General features: G+C 39.0%; 1 protein-coding gene across 2 annotated transcripts in view; it reads left to right on the plus strand.

Moving 5' to 3' along the window:
* The window catches only part of plce1 (phospholipase C, epsilon 1), a 120500-nt gene that overhangs the window by 11074 nt on the left and 95434 nt on the right, over positions 1 to 13992 (plus strand). The window contains exons 2-5 of one of the 2 annotated variants that reach the window (XM_030163130.1): positions 656 to 685; positions 3954 to 4841; positions 5937 to 6341; positions 7038 to 7247. In XM_030163130.1, the coding sequence (XP_030018990.1) occupies positions 4281 to 4841; positions 5937 to 6341; positions 7038 to 7247 (1176 nt within the window). In that variant the 5' untranslated portion in view covers positions 656 to 685; positions 3954 to 4280. The remainder of the gene's footprint in view (positions 1 to 655; positions 686 to 3953; positions 4842 to 5936; positions 6342 to 7037; positions 7248 to 13992) is intronic. The other variant, XM_030163131.1, reaches the window with a different exon arrangement.

Consider the following 13992-nt stretch of genomic DNA (forward strand, 5'->3'; position numbering starts at 1 on the left):
TTTTCTCACTTTCATTTGTGATATCTGAAAATTGAGAATTGAGGCATGTTCACAAAGGTTTGTAGTGGGTTGAAAAGAGATCACATACTGCTTCTAGAAAAAGTAAAAAAAATGGATTTGATAATTGCTTGCAGGGCTGTTCCTAGCTACTAAAGATATCACAATGACTGGGTGACGTAAAGAAATACCCTGTTGCACAGAGTTTGGAGTTAAGCTTTGATAAGTCCGGTTAGACCTGTTAGCCGACTGTGAAACCTTCAGTATAATTCCACCTATCCTGGATCTGTTGCGGTGTGGGGAGAAATTTCCTATCGTAGTGAAAAACAGGATGTGCTCCAAAGGTGTAATCTGACTTATTACTACTTACTTGATAATAAGTTTTGAACTTTTCGAGTAGTTTTACAATCAAGTTAAAAACTAAAAGCAAAACTTGCTCCCATCAAGCTTTGCCAGAGGTGTAATAACACATCTTCAGTGTGTCCTAAGGTCAGAAGTCATAAAATGTTCTTAATGCTCTTAATTAACAGTGTAGCTTCAGGCAGGAGGATTCCAGGTGCTCCACTTTTATATGGGTGGTCATTATTATACAACTCCTTTACATTCTAACATATACTGTTTGTCCTGGTTTATGTGCGGGTCTGTGGTGCTGATGAAGACCTGGAGTTGATGCCCGAGTACCTTCAAGGTCAGTTCACTGCTCCTAATGTTCTACGGGCTAATGCTAATGGATATGCTAATGATGGGTTTGTTTGTTTGTTTATTTCGAATTTGCATTAAAACCAAACAACAAAAGGATTATATAAAAGAAAGTCCAACATTCATAAAAGAGTGGGATGAAATTTAGTTTATTATAATCTCCTGCCCCCTTACCTCATCCTTCAACCTACCCTAAATTCCAACACAAAACACAAAATTGCTATATATATTAAGGATAGATAGATGTACACTACAAACAAAAAGTTAAGGATATTTCTTTTCTTTTTTTTTTGTCATTTTTGCCATTTGTAAATAAAACTATGTCTGGTCATTAAAAAAATGTGTTTCAATTCTTACACAAAAAAGTAAAAAGCACTGCGCAAGAATCCCAACTGAAAAAATAGCCCAAAAATTAAAAATATCCCTAACTTTTTGTTTGTAGTGTATGTAACGCAAAGACTGAATTTCCCCATAGGATTAGTAGAGTGAGTTAAGATATAAAATGGACATTGCAAAGGTGAGATTATTGAAGTCTGATATTAAGCCTGGTCATGCCTGAGTTTCTAACCTACATTGATCTAGTTTTAGTGAAACTCTGTTGTAGAAACTCAGAGTAAAATGTACAGAAAGAACAATGATTTTCAATATTTGGCAATAGATTTAACAAATTGTTGTTTTTATCGTTCAAAAAAACAACTTAAAACTGTACTGTGAAAGTGATGTGGAATTTAAGTAAAAAATAATAGATTGAAAAGTTCTCCTATTAACTCCCACCCACCCACATGCCATGATTAAGAATAATAACCTTGTGGGCTCTCAAGACTTGTCTTTGGAAACTTAAGAATTGAATATCCTAACATAAAAAGGCATCTTCTTGGAATTATTCAACCTGTGTTGCTGTAGCTGTAACGTGCCCAGTCAGTGAGGTTGTATGAGGGGAAGATGTCCCTTCAGTCCTATGAATTCAGCATTTGTCGGCATCTTCTTTTTAGCTGGAATTCTATAGGTTTGAAAGTCGCAGTAGGCTTTGAAAAGACTCTGCACACAACACAGACACCAACAAAGACACCTTGATACGTGTGTGTGTGTGTGTGTGTGTGGGCAGAACTCAAATGCCCTGACTGCTTTAATTCACCAAGAATCAGTGAGCTCAAGATAACCCTATCTCTACCTCAGTGTGTGGGTTTTTTAACTCTCACACACACATGTACACACTCAGCTCTGGGTTGGTCTTGCATACCAATTGTGGCCCACACACTTTGGCAGGGAGCTTCATGTCCTGTGGTCACCCTAATTATGAGGTTTTGGTGTTTCACTTTTTTGGATTTATTCATGGCTGGCCACCATAATGACATCTGAACCACACAATTAGTATGCATGCATGTTGTGGGTGCATGTATTTCATACTAGCACTGTGCTCTGATTTACTCCTCTACCTCTGCGCTAAATTAATGTGGACAGAATAAGTGAATTTAGATGTGTATTTTTCTGTAATATTGGCTGAGATAACATTTCCAGTTCATTGTTGACTTGTATGTGATGAAAACCAGCTACTGGAAATGGACTGGTCAGTTTCATAGACATGGTTACCCTTTCATTTTTCCAGCTGGCTGTCTACGGAGCATTAGTGGATTTCATGAAACAGTGTGTGCTTTCACATATGGGTCTATTAACTACTGGAAGTTATGTGGGTATTTTCTAGAACACCAACCTAAATGGGAGGTTAGGGCTGCACGATTTTGGCCAAAAGTAAAATCCCAATTTTTTCCTCTAAAAAGACAATTTTCGATTTAGATTTTTAAGGAAAACTACAAAAGACAACAGAAGCCGGCATGTCGTTTTCGTGTGCAGCCAACAATGCAACACATTGCTCCCTACCTCAAATCTGTGATGGTATCTTGGAATCACCAAAAATTCTCTGATGGGCCCACAGAAGTTATACCAATGTAAGTCAGTGACAGGTATCAGTCATGCGTGCGTGTGTGAAACACGTAAGGTGAGTTATCCCCATGCGGTTATATTTAAATTGGGGGATCCGTGCATGGAGGAGAATTCGGGGCTGACCCAGGACACACTGGAGGCATTATATCTCTGGGCTGGCCTTACAGTAGAACCCCTCAGGATTCCCCTGGAGCTGGTGGATGTGGCTGTGGAGAGGGCTGTCTGGACTCCATTTCTGAGGTTGCTGCCTCCACGACCCGGACCCGGATCGGAAGAAGACGGTACAGAACGGATCCGTGTCTGGACAACTTAAGATGAGTGATCCCCATGCAGTTATATTTGAATTGGGGGATCCATACATGGACCACGGCTTACATTGGTATTGCTTCAGTGGGCCCATCACAGAATTTTTGGCGATTCCGTGATGCCACAGATTTAACGTCTGTGGTCATTACATGGAATTCTGTGAAACACCACTCTCACAGTTAGGATGAGGAGCCTGCGGTAGCCCAGAGGTGCGTGGTCTGGAGACACGAGAGAGATGAAATCAATTTGACGATTATCCTTTTTTAAAAATCGTCCTAATTAAAAAAAATCCGATCTTGATTTAAAATTGATTAATTCTGCGGCCCTATGGGAGGTACACTCACTGAACCTCCAAGAGTTAAAAGTGTTGATGTTTTCTGGATACAAGTTAATGAACATTTATTCCCACATATATACTGTATGTTTGTTTGGATTTGTTAATTTTAACTACTTTCTATTATTTTATTTTCAATTGAACGAATGCAAAAAGTCCAGTGTAATATTCGGCTTTATTGGCGTACCCAGGGTGAAGATTCAACAATGAGACTTTGTGCCCTCTGGATTAACCCATTCATTCTTTGAGAAACATACACAGCTACAAACATAAGAAAGCCCCAGAAAAGTTGGTGCCAAATCTTGTAGAATTCCTTCCTGCTCAAAATCTGTATTTGTTGTTTCAGTGTTTGTCACAATGGGTCGAGCCCTGTGCAGTGTTTTGGTCGAATAGTTCTAGATAAGAATTCTGATGTGGTAAAACAAAAGAGGGTAATTTCAAAACAGCCTTAGGTTAAACAATGTCAGTCTCATTTGGTAGTTTCTTTTTTTCCTACTCTAAGTCTTTTTCTTTTAAATCTTAATCTTGAGTTCTTTGAAGTCTCTCCCTGCTGCCTTAAATTTGGAAGTTAATTGTACTGTGAAACGAAGGAACTATAATGAAGATTACTGGTGGGGGAAAATAATGAAAAATAAATTTAAAATATTAATAATTGTTTGTTTTCTGTCTCTTCTAGAATCTGCATGTGGATAACTGAACTACAAATACCAGTCAGGACCAATCAGGACTCATGTACACAGGCTCACACATGGCCCTGTAAGCTGTGACTGAACCGTACTATCAAGGAAATTCCTCAGTCCTCCAGGGTCACCTCGGTGGTTGTCTGTTTGGTGGTTTGTACAGCTGCACAAGCTTCTGTTTCTACAGTACACACACAGAGTACACTCTGTATGGACGTCCTGTCTTCACTCACTCAAGAGGTAATGAGTTATTTACCCCAGGACAGGCCTATGTCCATTATGGAACACTAACTTAAAGGAAAACCTCAGAAAATTAAGTCACAATGGCTTCAGAGAAAAGTCACACACAGGTCAAACCCAACAGAGAAACAAGACATTTAAATGACATCCAGGAATTACGGCAGTACTCTGATCAGTTATGGCACTCGAAGCAGCAGAGCAGTCCCTCCCTCCTCCTCTATAGGAAGTTGTCATCTGACAGTGGGAAAGGGATCATTTTGGATGGTGAATGTGTGTGCCTGGAGTACAGCTCCAAACTCCAGAGTACAAAGGAGACATGTCATCTAGATCTGCCCACTGGCAAGAGAAATGAAGGAATTGCTAACACAGTTACTCTAGTACCTGGGAAAGGTTCAGAAGGCTCCCTATGCCAGCTGGACACCCCAGGTGAGGGTGTGGATTCATGCAGAAGTAGAACTGGCAGAATGAACTGCTCCTGCACCTCCTCTAGTCTCTACACAAGTCCAGATCACAACTGTTGCCACAGTGCCAGGTCCAGTCCAGATCGCAGCTCCAGCCCTGCTCTCTGTCCCAGCCCCTCTCGGCCCCGCCAGCGCCATGTCCGTCGTGGAAGCCTGCCTGTGTCTATGCTGGCTTTTCACAAGGTAATAATAGAGGAAGGTACAAACCATGGTTGTGTGCAATGTTTTTTAAAAAATTTTTCTCTTATAGGAACACTGTAGATTTTCCATACGCTCAGACATGGTAGATGAGCCAAAACAGAGATTTAATGTTATATACAAAAGGCAAGAACTGTGGCTTGAAATTACACAAGTATTTAATGGTCACAAAATGTTGGCTTCAAAATAGCCTGATTTTTCTCTAATAATATTTACTCACTGAATTTTTTTTCAGTAGTCATTCTAGTGTTGTTTGCTTTATTTGGACATCCTAATTAGGGTTGTAACGATGTCATGGTGTTGCGATTATTCACGATTTTAGAGGTCAAGGTTAATTAATTGTCAAGGCTGCCAAAAACCGTCTCATAAAGTTCAGTAGATTAAGAGCGGAACCAAAGACATACCAGTATGCGCTTCCCGCACAGAACGAAAGGAACGTTACAGAAGCACTGCATTAAATGTTCCATGAGTGAAAATGACAGAGAAGGAACAAGCTTCTCGTTCAGAAATTCAGACTGTTCAGAAAAATGTCACGTATTTCTGAATTGTCTTGACCGTAAATGTATTTTCGATGCGGTCTCACTTTCATTTCCATAGAGTTTGTGTTCGCTACCGTCATGTACACAGCTTCCATTCAGGCTACCATTGTCCAACCCATTCTAAACAATCTGACTGCATAGCTTTTGTACAGTAAGGCCGTTCTTCTCTAGCAGCTCAGACTGTCATACAAGCTTTGGGAGGAGGAACTGATGCTTCACAACACTGGGAGATGTAGAGGAATTAGTAATGCATGTTAAGTTTAATTTTCGTGGGGGTGTGGCATGGGGAGTTTATATGTGGGGGTGTGGCACGGACCACACCCCAAGTATAAACCCAAGTGAAACCGTGATTAATTCTCTGATGATATTCGTAGCACCAAAATCTCTCGTCGTTTCATCCCTAATCCTAATATGTGTAGCTGTACTTTTGCAAATTTGCACGCAATTGTTAATATTTTTATGGTGATATGAAGCTTTGGTGTTTGCAAAGTGGGCCTTGATTGACATCTTTTTGGCTGTTTTTAATGTTTTCTACCTGTAGACATCACTACTCCTCACAAATTCGTCCAGTCCATCCAGTGAACCGAGCTCTTCAGCATCATCTCCCTCTAATTCCCCACTTACCAAACATCGCCATCGCACACAAAATGGACATGTTCACCACAACCATCGCAAAGATGTCTACTCAAGCTTAGAAAGGCTCAACAGAAGGCCCAGGGCCAACAGATGCTCATTGGAGAAACTCTTCCTCCAGCAGACACCTCTTGAAACTGTGAGCACCACCTTTGGGCCAAACGAATCACACCTGCAGGTTCCTGGCTGCAGCAGTGACAGCAGCGGCGACGAGATCGATGAAGAGTGTTTGTTGGATACTGCCGAATTTGACAGGAATCGTAAAGAGCGTTCCACTGTCCTGGTGAGGCGATTCTTCAAGAATAATCAAAAGGTAAATTAATACAATTAAGAAACTAACAGAATCTGGTACAGAAAGGATGTCTTTAAGAGTAAAGACTTATATGTAAGCTGTGCACATGTTTGTGTGTTTTTGAAGTTTCCATTACAGTTTGAGCCAGTTGTTTGTTCACATGATGTAATTCCATTTCACAGTCTTCGCCCACACCCATGATAACAGCCTGTACACTGATTTCTGTGTACTGGGCTTCATGTCACTTTCCATTGAAAATCATAAAACTCATTCAGAGCTTTTCATTCCCTCTCTTCTTCTCCTCTACAACAACAATTCTGCACATGACTCACTACTATTACGTTAGAAATGCTATTAACTCAACACAGACACAGAATTCATGTAAGCACACAAACACATGCAAATCTTTTTATTATTTTGAATGCAAAAACAACCCCAGCAGTCACTTTTTTTACCTTATTGTAGAAATTCTGGTATATGTTTCTTCTTTATATGCTGCTGAAAGATAGTGCAATGGAATGTGATTTTGTCTGTGTGTTTTTACTTCTTATACTATTTATTATGTGGTTAGTGTTTGTTTATACCTTGTATACCTTTTAGGATCACTTTTTAAAATTTCGTTGTTGAATGATAATAAAGATCTATTCTATTCTATTCTATTCTATTCTATTCTATTCTATTCTATTCTATTCTATTCTATTCTATTCTATCCATCAGATGACCAAATCAGTGTGTACTGGAACCAGAGCTCTTGTCAAGACACTACCATCAGGACACATATCAGAGGAGGCCTGGGAGATGGTTATACGTCACAGGACATGGAGACCTACCAAGACTGATGTGTGGCCAGCCCTATCCTGTAGTGTAAGGGAGCACTTCAGAGTTTGCAGAGACATGCTACGCTTTGTCAAAGTCATATTTCAGCAGGTAAGAATAGACAAATAATTTGCTTGTCTGCACTGGCATGTTGTAACACCCTGTACATATTCTAGGCAGACTAGATTCAAGGACTCAAATTTGCTCCTGTGGTTTATGGAAAGAGACTCAGTAGAGGAATGCAGTAAACTTGGATGGTTTGCCTTTCACACCATAGCTACTGTTCACATGTTTCTGTGAAGAGAGAAATGTGTCACTGCAGCTCAAGGCGATTGTCTGCAGGATTGTGTACTCCTATATAAATGAGGCTTTGCTGACACTACCTAGGGCCATCTGTTGTATCAAATCAGATTTAATGAGTTTGAAAGTTACTCACCGAGACGACGCTTTTCTAGCATTGGTATGACATGTGTTGGTCTGCTGTCTAGAGACACGCTAATGGAGCAAAGCAACAATGAGCCAAAAGGGGCAAGTCTACTCATAGAGATAAAACACACAAAAAAGTCCAAAATCTGCACATAACAGACCCAGTTAAAAATTCCATAACCACATTAGATTAAGCCAAGGTTTATGAGGTTTTCTGTTTATGAGTATAGGAAATATGTTGCAGTGGAACTATTCAATCTTTACAATGCTCATAGCCTTACATCACTGATATTTGCCTCTAGCTGTTTTGTGCTTTGAAGTGCTGTGAAATTTCCATACATGATGAAGCATTGGGTTTAACTCAGTCTGGTTTTTAAACTCACTTTTTTACTCCATAGGTAAAAGTGAAACCGTTAATCACTGCTGCGCTACAAGAGTATTTCAGACTGCTGATTGATTTTGATTCCATGTAGGAAAATTGTTCTTGGCTTTTGCTTTCCTCTGTTTGGATTGAAATGTTCTGCCTGTTATGTGTGAAAGATGAATAATATATTCAAGGAATATGTTAATATACCAACATGCACTTGTACACACATAAATCCCAAAGCACATACACACAGGCTCTTTGTTCAGGGTAGGCCCCTGCTGCGGAAAAATGATTTATTCTCTGTTAGTTCTGCGCCCCATATTACTGACAGACCGAATGACTGAGCCGTGTGTGTGTGTGTGTGTGTGAGTGCGAGTGCTAGTGGACTGAGCAAAGTTGGCATCTGCATTAAAGTTAGAACCATGGAAATTGGAGAGAGAGTGAATGAGCAAGACAGAGTTAGAAAAGTTAGAGAGAAACATGAGGGGAAAAGCCAGTGAGAGAGCCTGGACTGGTTATTATACAGTTTCTAAGCAAGAAAATGAGTATTTTACACATATCAAAACCGCTCAGGAGCTGTTCAACCTGAGCATCTGAGGCAGCTATAATTCAAAGTGCTAATGCCTTCTTTTATCTACTTTATGATACATGGGTCTTATCTGATGCTTGTATATTAAACAACATTCTGTTATAAATCATGGCTTTCAGCTGTAGAAGTGCAAACATTATGAGAATCTGGGAAAGCTGGGAGCCATGAAGCATCACACATTACCACAGGTTTCTGGCCGGGTTTGTGTTTTTGTTTTTCTTTAAACGGAATCTTATCCACTCTCTTCCTGTAGAAACTCAAAACACATGAAGACAGAACCCCAGTTTCTTGACGACAACTACTGCCATAGTCTGTTATAAATCACAGAACAACTCACCACTTCCAATGTATTTTTCAGTTATACAGTTACTGTTTGATGCTAGTTTCAATTTCAATGAGTAGCAGTAATAATAGTAATGCAAAATACATGCACCTATGCATGTTAGCAACCTTTTTTAATAGCTGCGCGATTGGCAGACCAACTGTCTATCTTGTTAAGTACTGCAGGTAATTAGATTTGCAGGCTTTTTAAATAAAAAAGGACAGCTTTAAGTGCAGTCACAAAAGTATGCATGAGTCTGTACACCCTTTACTTTTCCCATGAAAAGATTCCAACCCATTTGCCCAGTTGTATGTGCCGTATGCATAATATGGATGGATATGTCTTTACATATGCTGGGCAGCCACAACAGAGCCAAGCACTGTCTTAAGTTTCTCATGTGTGTAGGGGTCTGTACACACACATACATACGCTCATGTGCATAAGGCTGTGTGGCTTCTGACTTTGCCAAAGTGTTTTTATGAGTCCTTTGTGGTTGTAGAAATACGGGCTGAGTTAAGTCCAGGCAGAGCTGCTTTAATAATGAGCCTATTGAAAAAGGGGGGAGTTGCCAGCACTTCCCTTGTCAAAACACCATCTGAGTTACTTATGTTAAGGGGTCACCTCAGAAACTCTGAAAACACTGAGCTCTGTGAGCAGCTTTAATAAGTAGTTATAGCAACGTTGCCATGAAGACTACAAATTATTCTCAAGAACTAAATATTCCAGCTGCGGAATAACAAATGACAAAGAAAAGATACGAGGAAGAGAGAAAATACAAATAGAAGAGTGCAGAAATGACACAAACTATGCATTATTGCTTAAAAAAACTCCTGAATTATTTGTTTTTCTCTGTACTTCTACGCATCATGAATTGAGATTAACAGAACAGAACTAACCATGTCTTTAAGTTTCATTTTGGACTATGCAGATACTCTGCCATGCACACCAACCCACACTCAATTATACATATACTGTTTCCTTATTTTTTTGCACAGACCCCACTTTTATGTTACACAGCCCCCCTGTATGTGACACATACGCCTGACTCTGCAGTAATCAAGCTGAGGAGTTTTCTGAAGGTATCCTGTGGCCCTGTGTGTTTATTGCTACAACTAATGAAGCGAGCCAAAGAACACAGGATTATATGAAGGAGAGATTGGAACAGGCAGAGAGAGAGAGGGAGGAAGGGGTTACATGTGAAAGAAAGAAAGAGGAAGAAAATGAGATTTTAACAGTGGAAAAAGAAGAAAATCTATTATAGAAGAAAAGTGGGAAATGAGATGGTGGACTGTAGTGAGAAGGTTTCGACAGACAAAGCAATGAACGGTCTCACTGTTAAATGGGGTTTTAAATAAAGTTATTCCAGAAAATGAAGATTATAAATTAGCCTTATGTGTTCATTTAAGACTCTATAGTCTGTCTGTGTTGTTACCTGGGCAACACATTCACTTAATTTACAAAACTTTAATTAAGATCGCACCATTTTTTTTCCCCAACAACATCTTTATTTATTTCCAAACATAATAACACCTGTATACGACCAAGACAGAACAACAAAACAAGTAACAAAAAAAAGGATAAAGTAAAATAATCATACAAAAATACAGTAAATAATGTACCAAGGGGGGAATAAGTATACACAAAGCCCACTGTACACTACTCACACTAAATTAGATATTAATTGTCAACCCTACAAATGTAATAACTCCCCACAAATGTAATAAACAGCAAATTAATAAAATAATAATAATCATAATTCTTGGTTATTAATAGGTGTTTAATTGCAAATACAAGTGAACAAAAAAGAATGGGTAAAAATGTTGTAAAGGTTTTATTCTAACAGCTTCAGTATGAACTGGATATGATTTATTCTCATTCAGTATAATAGAAGCCTATGTTTGAACCATGTAAATAAAATATCTGGATATGATTATGATAACAATGGAGAGGGTAGGGGCACACTGTGGGAAAATGAGGTATTACGTTTGTGGTAGGTGACTGTTATTACATTTTTTGAAAAGTTATTACATTTATGGGATTATTACATTAAAAGCTGCAAATTTTTATTACGTTTGTGGGGTTAACAGTAGTCATTCAACACCAAACAGTAAACATTTTTCCCAAATGAACTGCAGACGGCTTCTTATGGGTCATCCTCAGATGTTTCCACCAAACGAGATAAGTCTTTATTGGCAAGAACATTTCTAAAGGGGCCCCAGATTTTATCAAAAATTGATTGCTTACCTCAATTGCATACGTGATCTTTTCTTAAGGTGGCCTGCCACACAAAACCATTTTTACTTGTATTTTTTTAAAAGATATGTTCGGTCCGTAGGTGTTTGTGTTATGTAGTGAATGTGAAAATGAACCACTACCTCCTCTGTCTGCTATTGCCACTGAAAAGAAATAAGCGGAGAAATCAGGTCAATTAGAAAAGCTGGTCAGTGTGACGTGTTAATGCCTGAGCTCATTACTATTCATGAGCTCACCTGAGTAAGACCACGCCCACAGAATTAGTCTAGCTCAGTGACAGTTTTCGTATACAGCAAGGATGGCTGAACGTCAACGTTCCTGTGCGCTATGCTCGAACAGAACTTCAACAATGCACATATTGCCCAAGAACCCAGAGTTGAGGATCAAATGGCTTCAGAATATTTTAGGAACAATGCCACAACACTATAATTTGAAATCAACTCTTTGTTCTTCACATTTTGAAGAGAGTGACTTCATCAACTTTGGCGAGTTCAGCGGAGGCTTCGCAATATGGTTGGTGTTGAAGGCTGGAGCAGTACCATCGCGGCAGTCTAATGAAAAGCCAGGCTCTCATTGGCTAGCTCAGGGGTCAGCAACCCTGGTCCTAGAGAGCCACTATCCTGCATGTTTTAGATGTTTCCCTCTTCCAGCATACCTGATGGTCATTATCAGGCTTCTGCAGAGCTTGATGATAGGCTTATCATTTGAATCAGGTGTGTTAGAAGAGGGATATGTCTAAAACAAGCAGGATAGTGGCTCTCTAGGACTAGGGCTGCTGACCCCTGGGCTAGCTGTTAGCCAATCAGAGTCAAGCAGATTAGCATATTGAATATTCATGAAAACTGGCGCAAATCGAGCTGAGTTGTCCAGCAGGCTTTCTATACCACATTAGAATGGCTTGAAACTTGGTAACTAGGGGTGTAAGAAAATATCAGTTCTGCAATATATTGTGATATTTCATTTCACAGTACTGTGTCGATATTAAACAGTACTGTATTGATATTTTAAGGTATTTATTCAAATGCAGATATTGTGGAGGTTCTTTTTTTTAATATATTTTATTTATTATTATTTAACACTCTTTTATTAAACAATGTTAGTTCCTTTGTTGGGATTGCACAAAAATAATGCTATGATGTTAGTTATGGACTAATAGAATATGAACATTTGAACAGCATCTTAAACAGTAGTGTCTGTACAACATAATTTAAGTTTTAACCCAGGAAAATTTTGTGATATAGCTTTAGATCCTGTTCTGATCAAATTGAAATGTGTTTAGTATTTGTGCATATATCTGGTGTAATTCAATTCTTCAAGTAAATAATAATTTTAAAAAAAGAAACAAAAAAAAAAATGACTTTTTAACAGTATCATGATATATATCGTGATATATCGTATCGTGATCCTAGTATTGTGATTTGTATCGTGTCGCCAGATTCTTGCCAATACACACCCCTATTTGTAATCAAGGCATTTTCTCTACAAAAAAAAATGTTAGAGTCCATGGTAGAACGTCAGACATTACCACTAAAGTGATGAAATACATGTGGCAGAGCACCTTAAGGGCAGGGTTGCTGTTAATTCTGAAAGCCTTTTACCTATCTTTGGTCTATCCACCTCTTTCCAAGCAATTACAGTTACTCTTTTGGCCAACAGCAGGTCTATATCTAAAAATAAATGATGTTTCTGTCTTATGTTACAGTTAGCTGGGTAGATACCCAATTAAAAAGTTCTGGTTCTAAATGTATTTTTATCTCTAATATTTCCTCAGTGCACTGTTTCACTTCTTCCCAGAATTTCTTCGTTTGAGAACACCGTTTAACCCTATAAAAACAAAACTGCAGTTGATTCTTAGTTGTACTGTCACTTAATTTCCTACTTCACACTGATTAAGATATCTTTGTTCATGTAAATATGACCTACTACATGTCATGAATGTTTGGCATAGAGAAGTCTTTGATTACTTTGTGCAGGTTTGACATGTACATGCACACCTGGCATCAGGATCAAACAGCCTCTGAAACCAGACACACTAGCCTTTGTTGAGTCTACCAATTAGACCTCTCTGAGCCCTTTCATGTGTCTCAAACTAGTGTCAGGTCAAGTGTTAAGTGACTGTGCATACGCTGGCGTGTACCTACACATTTAAATGCTTTTAACAGAAGCTGGTTGTCTGGGTGGGAGTGGGAAGAAGACAGGGACGAGTGTAAACGTCTGTGCCCTTATTAAACAGCGAGTCCCGTAGTCTTGAGGGAGGGGGATATATTGGTCCATCTACAGTGATGCTCTGTTCTTTCCTGTTTCCCTAAATATCATTAAATTTATGGCCAGAACACTGCAAGTTCAAACCCAGGAATATCTGTGCTGGGAAACTGAGTAGAAATATTCCCCACAGTATCTTATCACTGTTGTCTGTTGTAAAACCCAACTAGAGCAGGCTGGAAGCTAACTAAAGATAAAACACTCAAAATTCTTACAAACAAATCCAACTAGACGGTATTCAGACTGGCAGGAAATGTGACACCAAATGTGAAGGATTATTGGGGGAAGAAGCATCTATTTTGCCCATTTGGAAAGCTGTATAAATTTAAGGTTTCTTCTAAATTTAATCATTTAATTCAGTTTGCCCTTGCCGGTATGATAATCGGTTGCCTGCTACAGTTTTACCTGCTTCAGTTGGGTTGTTTATTAAAAGTCCATGTCGGAGTTGACACGAGTTTATGTTTTGTTCTTTGTACTTTAGTGGAGTTCAATTAAAATCCAAAATTCACTGAAGCAAGTAGTGAGCCCTGCCACCCAGCTCTTGTGCACAAAAACAACAGCCTTTACTGAATGCATCATTTCCTGTCAGGGTGGATGGGGGTTAAAGAGAGATGGGGTTATCAGGGCTTGTCATGAT

Source organism: Sphaeramia orbicularis, chromosome 19, assembly GCF_902148855.1.
Source record: "Sphaeramia orbicularis chromosome 19, fSphaOr1.1, whole genome shotgun sequence".
In the NCBI taxonomy this organism is placed as follows: Eukaryota; Metazoa; Chordata; class Actinopteri; order Kurtiformes; family Apogonidae; genus Sphaeramia; species Sphaeramia orbicularis.